General features: G+C 52.5%; 1 protein-coding gene across 1 annotated transcript in view; it reads left to right on the forward strand.

The window, feature by feature from the left end:
* The window catches only part of LOC140429881 (amyloid-beta A4 precursor protein-binding family A member 1-like), a 132,940-nt gene that overhangs the window by 31,714 nt on the left and 77,639 nt on the right, over positions 1 to 23,587 (forward strand). Inside the window, exon 3 of the mRNA XM_072517399.1 lies at positions 22,641 to 22,742. Within this exon, the coding sequence (XP_072373500.1) occupies positions 22,641 to 22,742 (102 nt within the window). The remainder of the gene's footprint in view (positions 1 to 22,640; positions 22,743 to 23,587) is intronic.

A 23,587-nucleotide genomic window follows, 5' to 3' on the forward strand; every position in this document is an offset into this window, starting at 1 on the left:
TCAGCACTCCCTCAGTACTGACCCTCTGACAGTGCAGCACTTCCTCAGTACTGACCCTCTGACAGTGCAGCACTCCCTCAGTACTGACTCTCTGACAGTGTAGCGCTGCCTCAGTACTGACCCTCTGACAGTGCGGCACTCCCTCAGTACTGACCCTCTGACAGTGCGGCACTCCTTCAGTACTGACCCTCTGTCAGTGCGGCACTCCCTCAGTACTAACCCAATGACAGTGCAGCACTCCCTCAGTACTGACACTCCGACAGTGCTGCTCTCCCTCAGTACTGACCCTCTGACGCTGCTGCACTCCCTCAGTACTGACCCTCTGACAGTGCAGCGCTCCCTCAGTACTGACCCTCTGACAGTGCAGCACTCCCTCAGTACTGACACTCTGACAGTGCAGCACTCCCTCAGTACTGACTGTCTGACAGTGCGGCACTCCCTCAGTACTGACCCTCTGACAGTGCGGCACTCCTTCAGTACTGACCCTCTGTCAGTGCGGCACTCCCTCAGTACTTACCCAATGACAGTGCAGCACTCCCCCAGTACTGACACTCCGACAGTGCTGCTCTCCCTCAGTACTGACCCTCTGACAGTGCGGCACTCCCTCAGTACTGACCCTCTGACAGTGCGGCACTCCCTCAGTACTGACCCTCTGACAGTGCAGCACTCCCTCAGTACTGACTGTCTGACAGTGCAGCGCTCCCTCAGTACTGACCCTCTGAAAGTGCGGCGCTCCCTCAGTACTGACCCTCTGACAGTGCGGCACTCCCTCAGTACTGACCCTCTGACAGTGCGGCACTCCTTCAGTACTGACCCTCTGTCAGTGCGGCACTCCCTCACTACTGACCCTCTGACAGTGCAGCACTCCTTCAGTACTGACCCTCTGACACTGCAGCACTCCCTCAGTACTGACCCTCTGACAGTGCAGCGCTCCCTCAGTACTGACCTTCTGACAGTGCGGCACTCCCTCAGTACTGACCCTTTGACAGTGCTGCACTCCCTCTGTACTGACCCTCTGACAGTGCAGCACTCCCTCAGTACTGACACTCTGACAGTGCAGCACTCCCTCAGTACTGACTGTCTGACAGTGCAGCACTCCCTCAGTACTGACTCTCTGACAGTGCAGCGCTGCCTCAGTACTGACCCTCTGACAGTGCGGCACTCCCTCAGTACTGACCCTCTGACAGTGTGGCACTCCTTCAGTACTGACCCTCTGTCAGTGCGGCACTCCCACAGTACTGACCCTCTGACAGTGTGGCACTCCTTCAGTACTGACCCTCTGACAGTGCGGCACTCCCTCAGTACTAACCCAATGACAGTGCAGCACTCCCTCAGTACTGACACTCCGACAGTGCTGCTCTCCCTCAGTACTGACCTTCTGACAGTGCGGCACTCCCTCAGTACTGACCCTTTGACAATGCAGCTCTCCCTGAGTACTGACCCTCTGACAGTGCAGCACTCCCTCAGTACTGACTCTCTGACAGTGCTGCACTCCCTCTGTACTGACCCTCTGACAGTGCAGGACTCCCTCAGTACTGACCCTCTGACAGTGCAGCACTCCCTCAGTACTGACCCTCTGAAAGTGCGGCGCTCCCTCAGTACTGACCCTCTGACAGTGCGGCACTCCCTCAGTACTGACCCTCTGACAGTGCGGCACTCCCTCAGTACTGACCCTTTGACAATGCAGCTCTCCCTCATTACTGACCCTCTGACAGTATGGCACTCCCTCAGTACTGACCCTCTGACAGTGCAGCACTCCCACAGTACTGACCCTCTGACAGTGCAGCGCTCCCTCAGTACTGACCTTCTGACAGTGCGGCACTCCCTCAGTACTGACCCTTTGACAATGCAGCTCTCCCTCAGTACTGACCCTCTGACAGTGCAGCACTCCCTCAGTACTGACCCTCTGACAGTGCGGCGCTCCCTCAGTACTGACTCTCTGACAGTGCAGCGCTCCCTCAGTACTGACCTTCTGACAGTGCAGCACTCCCACAGTACTGACCCTCTGACAGTGCAGCACTCCCTCAGTACTGACCCTCTGACAGTGCAGCGCTCCCTCAGTACTGACCCTCTGACAGTGCGGCACTCCCTCAGTACTGACCCTCTGACAGTGCGGCACTCCCTCAGTACTGACCCTCAGCACTCCCTCAGTACTGACCCTCTGACAGTGCGGCACTTCCTCAGTACAGACCCTCTGACAGTGCAGCACTCCCTAAGTACTGACCCTCTGACAGTGCAGCGCTCCCTTAGTACTGACCCTCTGACAGTGCAGCACTCCCTCAGTACTGACCCTCTGACAGTGCAGCACTCCCTCAGTACTGACCCTCTGACAGTGCAGCACTCCCTCAGTACTGAGCCTCTGACAGTGCAGCACTCCCTCAGTACTGACTCTCTGACAGTGCAGCGCTGCCTCAGTACTGACCCTCTGACAGTGCGGCACTCCCTCAGTACTGACCCTCTGACAGTGCGGCACTCCTTCAGTACTGACCCTCTGTCAGTGCGGCACTCCCTCAGTACTAACCCAATGACAGTGCAGCACTCCCTCAGTACTGACACTCCGACAGTGCTGCTCTCCCTCAGTACTGACCCTCTGACAGTGCAGCACTCCCTCAGTACTGACCCTCTGACAGTGCAGCACTCCCTCAGTACTGACCCTCTGACAGTGCAGCGCTCCCTCAGTGCTGACCCTCTGACAGTGCGGCACTCCCTCAGTACTGACCCTCTGACAGTGCGGCGCTCCCTCAGTACTGACACTCTGACAGTGCTGCACTCCCTCAGTACTGACCCTCTGACAGTGCAGCACTCCCTCAGTACTGACCCTCTGACAGTCCGGCACTACCCCAGTACTGACCCACTGACAATGCAGCACTCCCACAGTACTGACCCTCTGACAGTGCAGCACTCCCTCAGTACTGACCCTCTGACAGTGCAGCACTCCCTCAGTACTGACTCTCTGACAGTGCAGCGCTGCCTCAGTACTGACCCTCTGACAGTGCGGCACTCCCTCAGTACTGACCCTCTGACAGTGCGGCACTCGTTCAGTACTGACCCTCTGTCAGTGCGGCACTCCCTCAGTACTAACCCAATGACAGTGCAGCACTCCCTCAGTACTGACACTCCGACAGTGCTGCTCTCCCTCAGTACTGACCCTCTGACAGTGCAGCACTCCCTCAGTACTGACCCTCTGACAGTGCAGCACTCCCTCAGTACTGACCCTCTGACAGTGCAGCGCTCCCTCAGTACTGACCCTCTGACAGTGCGGCACTCCCTCAGTACTAACCCAATGATAGTGCAGCACTCCCTCAGTACTGACCCTCTGACAGTGCTGCACTTCCTCAGTACTGACCCTCTGACAGTGCAGCACTCCCTCAGTACTGACCCTCTGACAGTGCAGCACTCCCTCAGTACTGACCCTCTGACAGTGCAGCGCTCCCTCAGTACTGACCTTCTGACAGTGCGGCACTCCCGCAGTACTGACCCTTTGACAGTGCTGCACTTCCTCAGTACTGACCCTCTGACAGTGCAGCTCTCCCTCAGTACTGACCCTCTGACAGTGCAGCACTCCCTCAGTACTGACTCTCTGACAGTGCTGCACTCCCTCTGTACTGACCCTCTGACAGTGCAGCACTCCCTCAGTACTGACTGTCTGACAGTGCAGCACTCCCTCAGTACTGACTCTCTGACGGTGCAGCGCTGCCTCAGTACTGACCCTCTGACAGTGCGGCACTCCTTCAGTACTGACCCTCTGTCAGTGCGGCACTCCCTCAGTACTAAGCCAATGACAGTGCAGCACTCCCTCAGTACTGACACTCCGACAGTGCTGCTCTCCCTCAGTACTGACCTTCTGACAGTGCGGCACTCCCTCAGTACTGACCCTTTGACAATGCAGCTCTCCCTCAGTACTGACCCTCTGACAGTGCAGCACTCCCTCAGTACTGACTGTCTGACAGTGCAGCGCTCCCTCAGTACTGACCCTCTGAAAGTGCGGCGCTCCCTCAGTACTGACCCTCTGACAGTGCGGCACTCCCTCAGTACTGACCCTCTGACAGTGCGGCGCTCCCTCAGTACTGACCCTTTGACAATGCAGCTCTCCCTCATTACTGACCCTCTGACAGTACGGCACTCCCTCAGTACTGACCCTCTGACAGTGCAGCACTCCCACAGTACTGACCCTCTGACAGTGCAGCGCTCCCTCAGTACTCACCCTCTGACAGTGCGGCACTCCCTCAGTACTGACCCTTTGACAATGCAGCTCTCCCTCAGTACTGACCCTCTGACAGTGCAGCACTCCCACAGTACTGAACCTCTGACAGTGCAGCGCTCCCTCAGTACTCACCCTCTGACAGTACGGCACTCCCTCAGTACTGACCTTCTAACAGTGCAGCACTCCCACAGTACTGACCCTCTGACAGTGCAGCACTCCCTCAGTACTGACCCTCTGACAGTGCAGCGCTCCCTCAGTACTGACCCTCTGACAGTGCGGCACTCCCTCAGTACTGACCCTCTGACAGTGCGGCACTCCCTCAGTACTGACCCTCAGCACTCCCTCAGTACTGACCCTCTGACAGTGCAGCACTTCCTCAGTACTGACCCTCTGACAGTGCGGCACTTCCTCAGTACAGACCCTCTGACAGTGCAGCACTCCCTCAGTACTGACCCTCTGACAGTGCAGCGCTCCCTTAGTACTGACCCTCTGACAGTGCAGCACTCCCTCAGTACTGACCCTCTGACAGTGCAGCACTCCCTCAGTACTGACCCTCTGACAGTGCAGCACTCCCTCAGTACTGACCCTCTGACAGTGCAGCACTCCCTCAGTACTGACCCTCTGACAGTGCGGCACTCCCTCAGTACTGACCCTCTGACAGTGCGGCACTCCTTCAGTACTGACCCTCTGTCAGTGCGGCACTCCCTCAGTACTAACCCAATGACAGTGCAGCACTCCCTCAGTACTGACACTCCGACAGTGCTGCTCTCCCTCAGTACTGACCCTCTGACAGTGCAGCACTCCCTCAGTACTGACCCTCTGACAGTGCAGCACTCCCTCAGTACTGACCCTCTGACAGTGCAGCGCTCCCTCAGTACTGACCCTCTGACAGTGCGGCACTCCCTCAGTACTAACCCAATGATAGTGCAGCACTCCCTCAGTACTGACACTCTGACAGTGCTGCACTCCCTCAGTACTGACCCTCTGACAGTGCAGCACTCCCTCAGTACTGACCCTCTGACAGTGCAGCACTCCCTCAGTACTGACCCTCTGACAGTGCAGCGCTCCCTCAGTACTGACCTTCTGACAGTGCGGCACTCCCTCAGTACTGACCCTTTGACAATGCAGCTCTCCCTCAGTACTGACCCTCTGACAGTGCAGCACCCCTTCAGTACTGACTCTCTGACAGTGCTGCACTCCCTCTGTACTGACCCTCTGACAGTGCAGCACTCCCTCAGTACTGACACTCTGACAGTGCAGCACTCCCTCAGTACTGACTGTCTGACAGTGCAGCACTCCCTCAGTACTGACTCTCTGACAGTGCAGCGCTGCCTCAGTACTGACCCTCTGACAGTGCGGCACTCCCTCAGTACTGACCCTCTGACAGTGCGGCACTCCTTCAGTACTGACCCTCTGTCAGTGCGGCACTCCCACAGTACTGACCCTCTGACAGTGCGGCACTCCCTCAGTACTAACCCAATGACAGTGCAGCACTCCCTCAGTACTGACCCGCTGACAGTGCGGCACTCCCTCAGTACTGACACTCCGACAGTGCTGCTCTCCCTCAGTACTGACCTTCTGACAGTGCGGCACTCCCTCAGTACTGACCCTTTGACAATGCAGCTCTCCCTCAGTACTGACCCTCTGACAGTGCAGCACTCCCTCAGTACTGACTCTCTGACAGTGCTGCACTCCCTCTGTACTGACCCTCTGACAGTGCAGCACTCCCTCAGTACTGACCCTCTGACAGTACAGCACTCCCTCAGTACTGACACTCTGACAGTGCAGCACTCCCTCAGTACTGACTGTCTGACAGTGCAGCGCTCCCTCAGTACTGACCCTCTGAAAGTGCGGCGCTCCCTCAGTACTGACCCTCTGACAGTGCGGCACTCCCTCAGTACTGACCCTCTGACAGTGCGGCACTCCCTCAGTACTGACCCTTTGACAATGCAGCTCTCCCTCATTACTGACCCTCTGACAGTGCAGCGCTCCCTCAGTACTCCCCCTCTGACAGTGCGGCACTCCCTCAGTACTGACCCTTTGACAATGCAGCTCTCCCTCAGTACTGACCCTCTGACAGTGCAGCACTCCCACAGTACTGACCCTCTGACAGTGCAGCGCTCCCTCAGTACTCACCCTCTGACAGTACGGCACTCCCTCAGTACTGACCTTCTGACAGTGCAGCACTCCCACAGTACTGACCCTCTGACAGTGCAGCACTCCCTCAGTACTGACCCTCTGACAGTGCAGCACTCCCTCAGTACTGACCCTCTGACAGTGCAGCGCTCCCGCAGTACTGACCCTCTGACAGTGCGGCACTCCCTCAGTACTGACCCTCTGACAGTGCAGCGCTCCCTCAGTACTGACCCTCTGACAGTGCGGCACTCCCTCAGTACTGACCCTCTGACAGTGCGGCACTCCCTCAGTACTGACCCTCAGCACTCCCTCAGTACTGACCCTCTGACAGTGCAGCACTTCCTCAGTACTGACCCTCTGACAGTGCAGCACTCCCTCAGTACTGACCCTCTGACAGTGCAGCACTCCCTCAGTACTGACTCTCTGACAGTGTAGCGCTGCCTCAGTACTGACCCTCTGACAGTGCGGCACTCCCTCAGTACTGACCCTCTGACAGTGCGGCACTCCTTCAGTACTGACCCTCTGTCAGTGCGGCACTCCCTCAGTACTAACCCAATGACAGTGCAGCACTCCCTCAGTACTGACACTCCGACAGTGCTGCTCTCCCTCAGTACTGACCCTCTGACAGTGCAGCACTCCCTCAGTACTGACCCTCTGACGCTGCTGCACTCCCTCAGTACTGACCCTCTGACAGTGCAGCGCTCCCTCAGTACTGACCCTCTGACAGTGCGGCACTCCCTCAGTACTAACCCAATGATAGTGCAGCACTCCCTCAGTACTGACACTCTGACAGTGCTGCACTCCCTCAGTACTGACCCTCTGACAGTGCAGCCCTCCCTCAGTACTGACCCTCTGACAGTGCAGCGCTCCCTCAGTACTGACCCTCTGACAGTGCAGCACTCCCTCAGTACTGACCCTCTGACAGTGCAGCGCTCCCTCAGTACTGACCCTCTGACAGTGCGGCACTCCCTCAGTACTAACCCAATGATAGTGCAGCACTCCCTCAGTACTGACACTCTGACAGTGCTGCACTCCCTCAGTACTGACCCTCTGACAGTGCAGCACTCCCTCAGTACTGACCCTCTGACAGTGCAGCACTCCCTCAGTACTGACCCTCTGACAGTGCAGCGCTCCCTCAGTACTGACCTTCTGACAGTGCGGCACTCCCTCAGTACTGACCCTTTGACAATGCAGCTCTCCCTCAGTACTGACCCTCTGACAGTGCAGCACTCCCTCAGTACTGACCCTCTGACAGTGCAGCACTCCCTCAGTACTGACTCTCTGACAGTGTAGCGCTGCCTCAGTACTGACCCTCTGACAGTGCGGCACTCCCTCAGTACTGACCCTCTGACAGTGCGGCACTCCTTCAGTACTGACCCTTTGACAATGCAGCTCTCCCTCAGTACTGACCCTCTGACAGTGCAGCACTCCCTCAGTACTGACTCTCTGACAGTGCAGCACTCCCTCTGTACTGACCCTCTGACAGTGCAGCACTCCCTCAGTACTGACACTCTGACAGTGCAGCACTCCCTCAGTACTGACTGTCTGACAGTGCAGCGCTCCCTCAGTACTGACCCTCTGAAAGTGCGGCGCTCCCTCAGTACTGACGCTCTGACAGTGCGGCACTCCCTCAGTACTGACCCTCTGACAGTGCGGCACTCCCTCAGTACTGACCCTTTGACAATGCAGCTCTCCCTCATTACTGACCCTCTGACAGTACGGCACTCCCTCAGTACTGACCCTCTGACAGTGCAGCACTCCCACAGTACTGACCCTCTGACAGTGCAGCGCTCCCTCAATACTCACCCTCTGACAGTGCGGCACTCCCTCAGTACTGACCCTTTGACAATGCAGCTCTCCCTCAGTACTGACCCTCTGACAGTGCAGCACTCCCACAGTACTGACCCTCTGACAGTGCAGCGCTCCCTCAGTACTCACCCTCTGACAGTACGGCACTCCCTCAGTACTGACCTTCTGACAGTGCAGCACTCCCACAGTACTGACCCTCTGACAGTGCAGCACTCCCTCAGTACTGACCCTCTGACAGTGCAGCGCTCCCTCAGTACTGACCCTCTGACAGTGCGGCACTCCCTCAGTACTGACCCTCTGACAGTGCGGCACTCCCTCAGTACTGACCCTCAGCACTCCCTCAGTACTGACCCTCTGACAGTGCAGCACTTCCTCAGTACTGACCCTCTGACAGTGCGGCACTTCCTCAGTACAGACCCTCTGACAGTGCAGCACTCCCTCAGTACTGATCCTCTGACAGTGCAGCGCTCCCTTAGTACTGACCCTCTGACAGTGCAGCACTCCCATAGTACTGACCCTCTGACAGTGCAGCACTCCCTCAGTACTGACCCTCAGACAGTGCAGCACTCCCTCAGTACTGACCCTCTGACAGTGCAGCACTCCCTCAGTACTGACCCTCTGACAGTGCAGCACTCCCTCAGTACTGACCCTCAGACAGTGCAGCACTCCCTCAGTACTGACCCTCTGACAGTGCAGCACTCCCTCAGTACTGACCCTCTGACAGTGCAGCACTCCCTCAGTACTGACCCTCTGACAGTGCAGCACTCCCTCAGTACTGACCCTCTGACAGTGCAGCACTCCCTCAGTACTGACCCTCTGACAGTGCAGCACTCCCTCAGTACTGACCCTCTGACAGTGCAGCACTCCCTCAGTACTGACCCTCTGACAGTGCAGCACTCCCTCAGTACTGACCCTCTGACAGTGCAGCGCTCCCTCAGTACTGACCCTCTGACAGTGCAGCACTCCCTCAGTACTGACCCTCTGACAGTGCAGCACTCCCTCAGTACTGACCCTCTGACAGTGCAGCACTCCCTCAGTACTGACCCTCTGACAGTGCAGCACTCCCTCAGTACTGACCCTCTGACAGTGCAGCACTCCCTCAGTACTGACCCTCTGACAGTGCAGCACTCCCTCAGTATTGCATGAAGGTGTCAGCCTGCTTGTATATCTCTGTCCCATTGAACCCTTACAGTGCAGAAGGAGCCATTAAGTCTGCAGCGACCCTCTGAAGGAGCACCCTAGCTAGAACCACTCCCCTCCCTATCCCCGTAACCCCACCTAACCTGCACATCTTTGGACTCTAAAGGGCAATTTAGCATGGCCAATCCATTTAACCGACACATCTTTGGTGATCTTAGCACATTGATAGTGTGAGCAGGTTCCGGAGTTGGATGATCAGCCATGATCATAATGAATGGCAGAACAACTGGAGAAATGTATCGTTTTCATATCTGTCTGTTTGCATTTTTGAAAACGATATATATTTATAAAGAAAATGAACAGAGTTGATACTGACCTCAGAGTCACAATGCTGTATCTAATATTGAAACCCGCAGCAAGCTGCTTTGAGGATTAATTCAGTCAGTGTGTTGTTCACAGTGGAACTGATGTTCTCAACTTGATCCCTGGTCTGTCTTGAGCGAGCCAATCGCAGCCAGGGTGACTGACCAGGCTCCCATAATCTGCCTCAGTATCCCCGGGCTGCACAAAGGATTGTGTAACGAATCCCGCTGATGTCCACAAGGAACAGCTGGATAGTGTCCCGCTTGTACCTAAAATTGAATAGCTGACATCGAAGCGCACAGGAAGAAAGGCCGATTGAATTGGATGGACCTATTATTTACGGAGCCTCATCTGAATGGTACCTTGAGGAGATGTTTGTTGTAAAACACTCGGGACGGACTGTTCCCTGTTCACGCCAATGGACTTGTGTGTCAGTCCTCACTCTGGGCACGTTCTCAATCCTGTCCCGCTCCTCGACTTAAGCACCAAACTCAGACCTGTAGCTGCCGGGACAGTACCGAGGGAATGCTGCATTGTCGGAGGTGTCGTCTTTCAGATGCACTGTTATTCCGAGGCCCTGCATGTTCCCTGGGGTGGACGTAAAAGAACCCATGGCCACTATTTTGAAGAAGAGTATGGGAGATCTCCTCGATGTCTTGGTCAGTATTTATCCTCAATCAACATCACCAAGGCGGATTGTCTGGTCATTATCTCAGTGCTGTTTGTGGGAGCTTGCTGTGCCCAGATTGGCTGCTGTGTTTCCGACATTGCGACAGTGACGACGCTTCAACATGGAAAGCAGGAGGAGGCCATTCGGCCCTTCGAGCCTGCTCCGCCATTCATTATGATCACGGCTGATCATCCAACTCCGTAACCTGCTCTCGCCTTCCCCCAATATCCTTTAATCCCTTTATCCCCAAGGGTTATACCTGACTCCTTGAAAACACACAATGCCCCCCGGGAAATGCCTTTAGATATATGCAGGTGAGGGCTTTTGTGAGGCGACAGGTGAGGGAATTCCCGTTGCTCCCGGCACAAGACGTTCAAGATAGGATGATCTCGGGTTTATGGGTCGGGGAGGGCAAGGTGTTGGAAATACACCAGGAGTTGAAAGAAGAGGGGGAAGCGCTGGTAGAAGAGTTGAAGGGTAAATGGGAGGATGAGCTGGGGGAGGAGATCGAGGAAGGTCTGTGGGCTGATGCCCTAGGTAGGGTTAATTCCTCCTCCTCGTGTGCCAGGCTCAGCCTGATACAATTTAAGGTGGTCCACAGAGCGCACTTGACAGGGGGCGAGGTTGAGTGGGTTCTTTGGGGTAGAGGACAGATGTGGAAGGTGCTCAGGGAGCCCGGCGAACCATGTCTATATGTTTTGGTCATGCCCGGCACTGGAGGGGTTCTGGAGAGGAGTGGCGGGAGCAATATCTCAGGTGGTGAAAGTCCGGGTCAAGCCAAGCTGGGGGCTAGCAATATTTGGAGTAGTGGACGAACCGGGAGTGCAGGAGGCGAAAGAGGCCGGCATTCTGGCCTTTGCGTCCCTAGTAGCCCGGCGAAGGATCTTGCTAATGTGGAAGGAGGCGAAGCCCCCCAGCCTGGAGGCCTGGATAAATGATATGGCTGGGTTCATAAAGTTGGAGAGGATTAAGTTCGCCTTGAGAGGGTCTGCGCAGGGGCTCTACAGGCGGTGGCAACCGTTCCTAGACTATCTCGCGGAGTGTTAGAGGAAGGTCGGTCAGCAGCAACCTTGCCGGGAGGGGGGGGGGGGTGGGGGGGTGGAGGGGACGTCCTGGGAGGGGGGGGCGTGGAGGGGGGGGGGGGGAAGGGGGGACTGCCTGGGAGGGTGGATGAGCAAGAGATAACATGAAGGGTTGGGGAAACTGGCACGTACGGGTGAGGGCCAGTGTACAAAGCTGTGTAAATATATCATTTTGCCATGTATATATCTTGCTCTGCGCGATTTCTCGTTTTTTTTGTTACGGGGGTGGGGGTTATTGTTTGTAAGGGAGAAAAATTGTTTTAAAAAACTTTAATAAATATATTTTTTTTTAAAAATGAAAACACACAATGCTTTGGCGTCAAATTTTGTGTGTTAGAGAATTCCACAAGCTGACCACCACTCTCTGGGTGAAGCAGATTTCTCCTCATCTCTGTCCTAAATGGCCTACCGCGTATCCTCAGACTGTGACCCTTGGTCCTGCACACCCCCACCATCGGGAACGTCCTTCCTGCATCAATTTTATAACTTCCTGTTAGAATTTTATAGATTACTATGAAATCCCGCTCATTCATCAAAACTCCAGCGAATCCTAACCGACCCACTCTCTCCTCGTATGTCAGTCCTGCCATCCCAGGAATCAGTCTGGTAAACCTTCGCTGCACTCCCTCTAATACCAAGAACATCCTTCCTCAGAGAAGGAGACCAAAACGTCACACAATACTCCAGGTGTGGCCTCACCAAGGCCCTGTACAATTGCAGCAAGATTAACCCCTAACCGCCTGCTGCACCTGCATGCTTACCTTCAGTACAAGGAATCCCCAGGTGGCATTGCACTTTCCCCTCTCTCAATCTATAGCCATCCAGATAAAAGCACATGTTATCGATTACAATGAATAAAGCCATCTAGATAATCTGCTTTCTTGGTTTTGCTGCCCAGTCTGGATAACCTCACATTAATCCACATACTGCATTTGCCCACTCGCTCAAAACATGTCCAAATCACACTGAAGGATGTTTGTATCCTCCTCACAGCTCACCCTGACACCCACTTTGTGTAATCTGCAAATTTGGAGATATTACATTCAGCTCCCTCATCTAAATTATTTATATATTGTTAATAGCTGGGATCCCAACACCGGTCCCTTGTGATACCCCACTAGTCATTGCCTGCCATTTGGAAACCCATTTATTCCTACTCTTTGTTTCCGGTCTACCGACCAGTTTTTTATCCATACAATATACTACCCCTAATCCCCCATGCACTTTAACTTTACACGCTAATCTCTCATTTGAGACTTTGTCGAAATCCTTTTGAAGCTCCAAATAAATCACATCTACTGGCTCCCCTTCATCAACGCTACTAGTTACATCCCGGAAGAATTCCAGTAGATTTGCCAAGCCTGAATTCCCCCTTCATAAATCCATGCTGACTCTGTCCGATCCTGCCACTGTTTTCCAAGTGCTCTGCCATAAAATCTTTGATAGCGGATTCTAGAATTTTCTCCACGACTGACATCAGGCTGACTGGCCTATCATTCCGTTTTTTTCTTTACCTCCCTTTTTAAAATAGTGGGGTTACATTAGCTACCCTCCAATCTGTAGGAACTGTCCCAAATATATAGAATCTTGGAAGATGACCACCAATGCATGTGCTATTTCTTGGGCCACTTAAGTACTCTGGGATGTAGATTATCACGTCCTGGAGATTTATCGGCCTTCATCCCATCAATTTCCCAACACCATTTCCTTACCAATACTGATTTCCTTCAATTCCTCCCTCTCACTGAATACGAACATTTCTGGTATCTTATTTGTGACCTTCTTTGTGAAGGCAGAACCAATGTATGTGTTTAGTTGCTCAACCATTTCTTTGTCCCCCGTTATAAATTCCCCGGTTTCTGACTGTAAGGGCCCTACATTTGTCTTCACCAGTCTTTTTCTCTTCACATACCTATAGAAGCTTTTGCAGTCAGTTTTTATGTTTCCTGCAAGCTTCCTCTCGTATTCTATTTTCCCCTTCTTAATCAATCCCTTGATCCTCCTTTGCTGAATTTTAAACAGCTCCCAATCCTTAGCTCTGCTGGTTTTTTTCTGGCCAATTTGTATGCCTCTTCTTTGGATGTAATGCTATTTCTAATTTCCCTTTTAAGCTATGGTTTGGCCACCTTTCCAGTTTTTTTTTTTTGTGCCAGGCAGGAAGGAATTATTGCAGTTCCCTCATGTGCTCTTTGACTGTTTGCTATTGCCGTTTCCCCGTCATCCCTTTAAGTAACATCCCCCATCCCATCATAGCCAACTCATGCCTCATGCCATCGTAGTTTCCTTTATTTAGATTCAGGACCGAGTCTCAGAATCAACTAGGTCACTCTCCCAAGTTGATGAAGAATTCTAACATATTATGGTCACTAATCCCCAATCTTGCATAACTAGATTGCCAATTATTCTTTTCTCATTACACAATACCCAGTCGAGGATGGTCTGTTCTCTAGTTGGCTCCTCAATGTATCGGTCCAGAAACCATCACATATACACTCCAGGAAGTCCTCCTCTACAATAGCGTGCCTAATTTGATTTGTCCAATCTATATGCAGATTAAAGTCACAAATAATTACAGATGTTTCTTTATCACATGCATCTCTAATTTCCTGTTTAATGAATTGCCAACATCGCCACTGCAGTTTTGGGATCTATATACACCCCTCACTAACGTTTTTTTTTGCTCCTTGGTGTTTCTCAGCTCTAACCACTCACATTCCGCATCGTCAGAACTAATATTCTTCCTCAATTTTGCGTCAATTTCCTCTTTACCCAGCAATGTAACCCCACCGCCTTTTCCTTTTTGTCTGTCCTTCCTAAATACTGTGAATACCCCCTGGATGGTCAATTCACATCGCTGGTCACCTTGCAGCCATGTCTCCGTAATCCTGACTATATCATACCCGTTTACATCTATTGGCATGATGAATTCATCCACTTTATTGCGAATGCTCCGCGGCAAGGGCACAAAGCTTGGTGTTTTAGCATTCCTTGTCCCATTCCCACGATTGTTCACTGTGGCCCTGTTTGAACCTGGCCCTTGGTTTCTCTGCCTATCGTTTTTTTAAATTCCCCTTTCTGTCTTTTTTTTTTTGTCCTTGCATAGGTTCCCATGCTCCTGCCATTTTAGTTTAAAACCTCCCCAAGCACTCTGGAAAATACATCAGTCCCGGTCCTGCCCAGGTGCAGCCTGTCCAGTTTGTACTGGCCCCACCTCACCCACTCCTAATATCCCAGGAACCTGACCACCTCCCTCTTCAGCCACACATTCAACTGATATTTCCTATTTATGCTCTGACTCGCACGTGGCTCTGATATTATTCCTCAGATCACTACTTTTGACATCCTAGTTTTCAACTTCCTTCCTAACGCTCTATATTCTGTTTTTAGGACCTCAACCCTTTTCTTTCCTGTGTGCCAACGTGTACCAGGACCACTGGCTGTTCGCTCTCCTCCTCCGGAATGTAGCTGCTCTGAGGTATCCCTGGCACCAGGGAGGCAACATGTCACCCTGGAGCCTTGTTTGTGGCCACAGAAATGCCTGTTTGTTTCCTTTACATGTCGGCATCATCTCCAGCACCCATCGCCTTTGGGACTCCTCCAATCGGCTATGCACTCACTAGAATGTCACTGACATCCCCTCCTGAATGTCCCGGCCGTTCCCTAGCATCCCCATCAGCTCTGGGATAACCTTGACCAGAGGCTCGGCATCTGGCTGGGCCTCAGCTGTGTCCTGGGACCCAGCAGACCTCCGACTGCTGCCTCCCTTGGATGTTCCTCCCTGCACCTGATATGCATCAGCAACTGTGTGGCTCACCACATTGTGCCCCAGAAACCTGACCATTAGTGTCGCCCCCAAGTTGTGTGTCTCTGCGCTGGTGGAGGGTGGGGGTGACGGCTGTGACGCACCGATGGTGGTCTCTGAGCTCTCCTCCGAGGTGGTCTTTTAGATGGTGGTTGGGGGGGGGGGGGTCCTGCAAGACAATGGACATGTGGTCAGTGAGAGGGAAGGATTTGTCTGACATTAACAACGCACTTGAGACGGGTGAAGGGGCAGTGGATCTTCACCTCTGTCAAGGTCAACCTCACTGTCGGTAACTGCCCTTTCCTCGGTCAACCCTGCGACCCCCAGGGCCCGTTCTTCAAGGAGGGTGAGGACTCTGATCTAGCAGATGTCCTATGTAGGCACCGCACTGGGCACGAAGGGATTGTTCTAGTGCGTATCAGGGTGTTCTAAGGAGCCAGCATGAAGATAGGATGTGGGAGGGTGCGAGGTGGCAGCCAGAGAATTTGGGGGAGGAGGGGGGCTGAGAATGTAAGAGGTGGCAAATGGAACTGCTGCCAGGAGAGAGGTGGTAACTTGCAGCTCAGTGGAAGTCGTTGGTCTTCCAACATTGGTCGACGGTCCTCCTGGTCATGTTGCCCACACTGACAGCCGCTGCCACTGCCTCCCAGGTGGTATGGGTGACCCTGCTGCTGGTCCCCTCACCCCCTCGGGGAAACAGGATGTCCCGTCTCGCATCCACTGCTTCCAGAAGCTTGGCCAGGTCGACACCCCCAAAGCGACGAGCAGGTCAACGCCATGTCGTGCTTGTGTGCTGACTGGGGAGTGAGTGGCGAGGGAGCGCTTAAAAGCAGCTCCCCTTGTTAGTGGCGAGACTGGCGAATCAGACAGCGAGACAGCCAGTAATGGCGAGAAGCTCTGGGGGGGCGGGGGGTGCATTTCTTGCACTCAGTGATTTTAAATACGGGACGCGATCTCGGCCATTGAGAAAGGACTGTCAAACACACCCAAAATTACACTCCGAAATCTTTCCGTCAAATCGCGCGTGAATCCTTTAAAACCCCTCTTTAAAAATGGAATAGACGGCATTGTTCCCTTTGATCAGCTCACAAGGAAACGTTCGCAATTACTGCTGCCTTCAGTAAACTTTTCCATATCTCCCAGCCCTATCTCTTCAATTTGTGGCTGTCATGTTTTGTTTTCTTGTAGTCAGCCTTACTGCTGTCTGTAGTTATTTTTAGTTTGAAAGGTAGAAAAGAGATGGTAAGAGAGAATGTCTAACTGATAGTGGCTTAGTGCAGCGTGAAGTACCAGACAAGTAGATGTAAGAGGAGCGGGCGCTTTGGTCATCAGAAGGGTAACGCTTTGCTGGAAAACCCAGGCTGTATTTGGATAGCATGATCACACCTAGGGCAGATCGGGGGTGGGGGAAGAGCAGGGTTTTTTTTTGGGGGGGGAGCAGGGTTGGGGGGGGGGGGGGCGGGGGGAGCAGGATTTGGGGGGGGGGGGAGGAGCAGGGGGAGAGCAGGGTTTGAGGGACTAATTGGATAGGCCAACGCATGCCACTGCCTCCCGTATATGTATATGTTGTGTTGCCCTATTATGTATTTTCTTTTATTCCCTTTTCTTTTCATGTACTTAATGATCTGTTGAGCTGCTCGCAGAAAAATACTTTTCACTGTACCTCGGTACACGTGACAATAAACAATCCAATCCAATCCAATGTACAATGGATTGAATGGCCTCCTTCTGTGCTGTGCTACTGTTAGGAGATGGAGCCAGGAACATAGTCCCTTGAGTCTTCGCCGCTATTGGGGCGGCACGGGAGCACAGTGGCTAGCACCGTTGCTTCACAGCGCCAGGGTCCCAGGTTTGATTCCCGGCTAGGTCACTGTCTGTGCGGAGTCTGCACGTTCTCCCCGTATCTGCGTGGGTTTCCTCCGGGTGCTCCGGTTTCCTCCCACAGTCGAAAGATGTGCAGGTTAGGTGGATTGGCCATGATAAATTATCCTTAGTGTCCAAAAAGGTTAGGTGGGGTTAGTGGGTTACAGGGATAGGGTGGAGGTGTGGACTTAAATGGGGTGCTCCCTTCCAAGTGCCGGTGCAGACTCAATGGGCCGAATGGCCTCCTTCTGCACTATCAATTCTAAGTCAATAAGATGAGGGCTTTCCCCATATTACGCAACTCCCTCCGTGCCCTAACATCTCCCATCACAGCCATAGAACATACAGTGCAGAAGGAGGCCATTCGGCCCATCAAGTCTGCACCGAACACTTAAGCCCTCACTTCCACCCAATCCCCGTAACCCAATAACCCCTCCTAACCTTTTGGTCACTAAGGGCAATTTAGCATGGCCAATCCACCTAACCTGCACATCTTTGGACTGTGGGAGGAAACCGGAGCACCCGGAGGAAACCCACGCAGACACGGGGAGAACGTGCAGACACCGCACAGACCGTGACCCAGCGGGGAATCGAACCTGGGACCCTGGCACTGTGAAGCCACAGTGCGATCCACTTGTGCTACCGTGCTGCCCACAGAACCCATGTCCCCAGATCATTACCCTGGGTCTCTGGATTACTAGTTCAGTGACAATACCACCACACTGCCAACCCCCTCCCCAATGTCTTGAATATATTCAGTAACTGAGTATCCCACTGGGTAACAAACTGAAAAGTTTCCTATTTAAAGCAATACTCCCATAAATCCTTAACCGTGTCCCGTGGTAAATCTATTTCCCACCAGCCAGATCTAATTACATACTTTATTTAGTCAACTTTATATATATTTTTAAAAAGTTACTAAAATTGGCCACTTTTTTAACCAACCATTTACAATGAACACATGGTCCAGGGTTAGCTAGAGATGTCCCAGCTCTTTGACAGGTCTGAATTCTTGACAGCTTTCCCAAGCCTCCTCTTTGAACACGGTGAAGATTGATTCTGGAAGAGTGTAGACTGCGTGCGGCGAGATAATTCATTTGAATGATTTTCTTTTATCGCTGAGAGGCGTATTGAAGGGTGGTGTTTGGGGAATTTGCTCTGTGAGCGTTCAAAGCGATGACTATTATCCAGGGGAACATATTGCATTGAAAAACAAAGTTAGTGGGGTTGTCAGATATTATTTCCCAGCCGCTCTATTATGTTAAAATACTCCCTCGTTTGTTTGTCGCCTTTGTCCAACACTTTTTCCAGTCCATGGTTTATTCATACCATTACCAATTGGACAGCTGCTATCAATAATTAAGTAGGTGTCTGCTAACTGAAATGTAATGAAACGCGGCCAGTCCTTGGGCCAGAGAAGGGTCCTTCTCCCAGTGTTTTGTCAAACCAGAAGTTCGGTCTGGTATGTTGCGACTGTGCTTCCAAGTTTGAATGTGTAACGGGGTCCTTTCCAGACAAGCTGAGTGGCAGCTCCAGCAATTGAGAGCTGCCTTGGAGATCAGCCCTTTGTTCATTATTAACTGAGTATCTCTGTCTGTTTTGCACACTTTGATACATCCAATCATGGAGCCCAATGTTTAACCCACTAAGGACTGTTTTTGGTTTAACTTTGTCACCTACTCACCTGCTGGGCCATAAATATCATTAGCAAAGCCAATTTTAAGTTATATGGGTCACCACTCTAACTGCTTGACCAATTTTATTTGCGTCAGTACTCTTAATTTGGCAGAACGTCCCACGGCCTTTCACAGCAGCCGAACTTTGACCCAAGCCAAATGAGCTATTAGGACAGTTGACCAAAAGCTTGGTCATGGGGCTGGGTAATAAGGAGCGTCGCTCGAGTAGAAGAGAGAGTTGGGGAGGTTTGAGGTGGGAATCCCGGAGCTTAGGGCCCAAGCACTCGAAAGCATGGCTGCCAATGTTGGACCGATTTAAAATTCGGGATGCACAAGAGGCCAGCATTGGATCTCGGAGGTCTGTGGAGTGTTGGAGCTGCGCTCATCCAGGCAAGTGGAGAGTATTCCTTTACACTCCTGACTTGTGCCTTGTAGATGGTGGACAGGCTTCGGGGGTCAGGAGGTGAGTTACTCACCGTAGGATTCCTGTCCTTTGAGCTGCTCTGGTGGCCACAACATATATCGGGCAGCACGGTAGCACAGTGGTTAGCACTGTTGCTTCACAGCTCCAGGGTCCCAGGTTCGATTCCTGGCTTGGGTCACTGTCTATGTGGACTCTGCACGTTCTCCCTGTGTCTGCGTGGGTTTCCTCCGGGTGCTCCGGTTTCCTCCCACACGTCCGAAGATGTGCAGGTTAGGTGGATTGGCCGTGATAAATTGCCCCCTTAGTGTTCAAAAAGATTAGGTGGGGTTACTGGGTGCTCTTTCCAAGGGCCAGTGCGGACTCGATGGGCCGAATGGCCTCCTTCTGCACTGTAGATTCTATGAAAGTTCTGTGAAAGCTCCATGGCTAGTCCAGTTCAGATTCTGGTTGATGGTCAGCGTGGCGGTGGGAGGAGTGAATGCACAAGGCTACCATGGACAGGAATAATGGTTGAAGGTGTAATCTACTATTAGCATCTTACTGGAGACGAGCGATTTAAGAAATGGTGATGACATTGGTGTGGTGAGTTGGAAAGCTCGGAGGGTCACTTGGTTTGAATCATCTGGAGATGGCCACAGCCAGTGACGGGCGGAATAAACCGATTAAAGGATTCATACCCTTGCCTACAGCCACGCTCAAGCCAGGACTCTATGTGCAGCCTGCACCCTGGATTCCGAAGGTTGTGGGTTTGAGTCCCACCCACAGAGGCTTGAGCACACAGCCCGGGCTGGCACTCTCAGTGCAGTGCTGAGGGGGTGCTGCTGCGCTGTTGGCTGTGCCACCTTTCAAGTGAGACACTGAGCTCCGCCCTCGCACGCCCACTCAAAATCCCCTCGGCCACCATTTTGGAGAAGAACAAGGGCGTTGCCACGGTTCCCTGGACCATATCTACCTCCCAAACAGCACCGCTCTCGTGGCTGGTTGAGGGATCTTGCTGTGCACAACTTGGCTGCTGAGTTTCCGACAATACTGGGTCCCGTTAAACCTTCTCCGCCATTCAATAAGATTATGGCTGGTCTGATTTTAATCTCGACTTTAAATTCCATGCCACCCCCTCCCGGGGGGGGGGGGGGGGGGGGGGGCATAACCATCCCTCCCCCTCCCCTTGCTTATCAAGAATCTTATCGGACACTGCCCCCCCCCCCAGTTCTAGACTTTCCGACAAGTGAGAATATTCCACTTCCGCCCCGTCAGTACCCCTCGGTTCTTGTGTGCTCCAATCAAATCGCTTCTTGCTCTTCTAAACTCCAACAGATAAAAGCCGAGTCTGTCCAACTTTTCCTTATAGGACATCAAGGAGAAATGGGAGGAGGAAAGTTGGGAGGGTGGAGTGAGGTGATGTGCAGGGTGAGTTCGACCTCCTCGCGTGCGAGGGTGAGTTTGATGCAGTTTAAGGTGGTACACAGGGTGCACATGACGCGGGCGAGAATGAGTGGGTTTTTATCATCATAGAATTTACAGTGCAGAAGGAGGCCATTCGGCCCATAGAGTCTGCACCGGCTCTTGGAAAGAGCACCCTACCCAAGGTCCACACCTCCACCCTATCCCCATAGCCCAGTAACCCCACCCAACGCTAAGGGGCAATTTTGGACACTAAGGGCAATTTAGCCTGGCCAATCCACCTAACCTGCCCACATCTTTGGACTGTGGGAGGAAACCGGAGCACCCGGAGGAAACCCACGCAGACACGGGGAGAACGTGCAGACTCCACACAGACAGTGACCAAGCCGGAATCGAACCTGGGACCCTGGAGCTGTGAAGCAATTGTGCGATCCACAATGCTTGGCAGACGTGTGTGGGCGGGAACCAGCGAACCACACGTCTACGTTCTGGAGGGGGGGGGGTGAGAAGCTGGAGTTGTACCGGGAGGGGGTGTTCGGGACACTAGCAAAGATTGTGGGGGTAGAGGCTGGAGCTGGTGGAGGGGAGGAAGGCCGACAATGTCGTGGCCCTTCGCCTCTCTAGTTGCCCGGCGAAGGATTTTGCTGGAATGCCGGTCGGCAACGGCACCGGGGGTGGCGGCCTGACTGGGGGGATCTATACGACCTTCTCCGGCTGGAGAGGATTAAGTTTGAATTGAGGGGATCAGCGGAGGGCTTTGAGACACGGTGGGGGCTGTTAATAACCATGTTCGAGGAATTGTTCATCGGGGGGGGGGGGGGGACAAAATTGTCCAAACTGTAAATCGTGAGATGTGGACTATGCCCTCCGATTTATTAACGTTTTGTACTTTTGAATATGTTTGCAATAAAAATGCATTAAATAAAAATAAGACAACCGCCTATTCCTGTTATTAGTCGAGTCAACCTTGAGTAAATAATTGAAGTAGGCAAAGATATAAGGAGAGGTAGCAGACGATGTGGGCACTGGGATTAATTTTGGATTGCTGCAGAAAAGAGCTAGGAAGGCCGCAATGGCCCGAATGGCCTCTATCTATGCTGGTCAAACCTTTGTTGGTCTTTGATAGTATTAAACCCGATTAACATAAAAATCAAGCCCTTTTTTAAAGCAAAATGGAGGGCAAGTTCTGCCTGAAAATAGGAATACTCGAACACGGTGAATATAAACCGTGAAGGAAATAGCTGAGGCTGTTTGTGCGCTGAAATTCTCTCCACTTGAAATTGCTCCTTCATTCGAAAGCTGCGCAGACAATGGGAAGTGAGTGCAGGGTTAAAGCTTGTTGATGTGAAACCTGACAGGTTGCGGGGTGATCCAATTACAAGTCACGGTGGAGGGATCGAAACACTCGGTGACACCAGATAGCTGGTGTCCATACCCCAAGACGCGACGCACTTCAATCGACAGGCGGGAGAAAGCAGCAGGAGAGAGAGTTTGGGGACAAAGAGAAAAGGGGACCTCCACAGTAAAGACAATGGAAAACTTTTGGGCCGTCCCAGTGCATTATCAGGATGAAGAGGTTTGTCAGGGCTAGGAAGGCTCTGAGAATCAGTTTGCAGCAAGTTTTGATCTGCTTGATTTTGTTTTTGCTCCCCTGTTTTGAGATTTATTGCAGCTGAGGATAGAAGATGCATGGAGGAACTGAGCAATTTTCAACAATTCCTGTTCACAAATACTATATTCAATGAAACAAGTGTATTATGTTGTTGGAAGGTTTGTAATGTTTTCGGGGAAACGTTATTAGAAAATTCCGAAGCAAACGATGACAATATTTTGTGCAAGTGGTATCTGTTTTCACCTCGGCGTCTTGTACAAATACTGAGATGCATTTTTGTAGCCCGAGTGTGTGTTTTAATGGGACTCAGTGCTGTCATTTCAAAAGTTTGATTGTTTCTTCCCAATGTGTTTTAGGCACTGGTGGGAAACTTTCATCAATTGTGTTGCGAGCGAATCTTTATTCATGTGTTTTATTTTTTTCTCTCTCTCACCCCTTTCCCCCCACCCCGTTTTCAGCAATCAGCCTCTCCTGGTTCCTCTCCCCCCCGAGGTGCGGAATCGTCTGTGATGCATCAATCCGACATACACGATGCCGCAGAAACCTCATCGAACCGCGAGGTACACACTCCACCTGGTGCCGCGGAGTTTATTTCACAGTCAGGGACCCAGCCTTGATCTTCCCCCAACCCCTCAAGCCACACGTCACGCCGTTTTGCCTGTGACCGTTTGATTCAGCACATGTCGCTAACGGTTCCCTCGTCAGGTATCGTCCCGCTCTCTGTTAAATCTGTCATTGTCAACCCGCTCCTCAAAAAAAAACTCTTCACATCCCACCCCTCCCCCACCTAACATCCCTTTCGTCCCCACAGTCCTTGAATGTGTGGTCACCTCCGTGTCTTTCTTTCCTGGAACACCATGTGTGAATCACTGCCTCTCTGCTGTCATCCACACTCACCCACCTGATTCAATTCTGCATTGTCGACCCATTGCCAGAGAATTATCGACAATGGCCTCTCTACCCCCTCTCGCACAGTAATCTCTGGTGTCCTCTGAGGATCTGTCTTGCCCCCCCCCCCTTCCTAATTCTCATCTGCATGTTGCCCCTCGGTGACCTCATCTGGAAACACAGCCTGGATTTTCGCCTGTACGCCGATGGCGCCCAGCTCTACCTCGCGCCCCCCCCCCCCCCACGTAATTTATCAGGCTGCTTATCCAGCACCCAGATTTCCTTCGACTCACTGTTGGGAAGACTGGAGTCGTCGTCTTCAGTTCCTGTCACAAGCTTCATTCCCTAACCCCCAACTCCATCCTTCTCCCAAGCAAACTGCCTTGAGTCAGGGTTAACCGTGGGGTCATGGCCGACTCGAGATAAGGTTTTGACCACGTATCCACATCGCCACCAGGACTATACGTTTCTATTTTTGTAATGTCGTCCGGCCCTGCCCCTTCCTGACCTCGTTTGG

This window comes from Scyliorhinus torazame, chromosome 9, assembly GCF_047496885.1.
Source record: "Scyliorhinus torazame isolate Kashiwa2021f chromosome 9, sScyTor2.1, whole genome shotgun sequence".
NCBI lineage: Eukaryota > Metazoa > Chordata > Chondrichthyes > Carcharhiniformes > Scyliorhinidae > Scyliorhinus > Scyliorhinus torazame.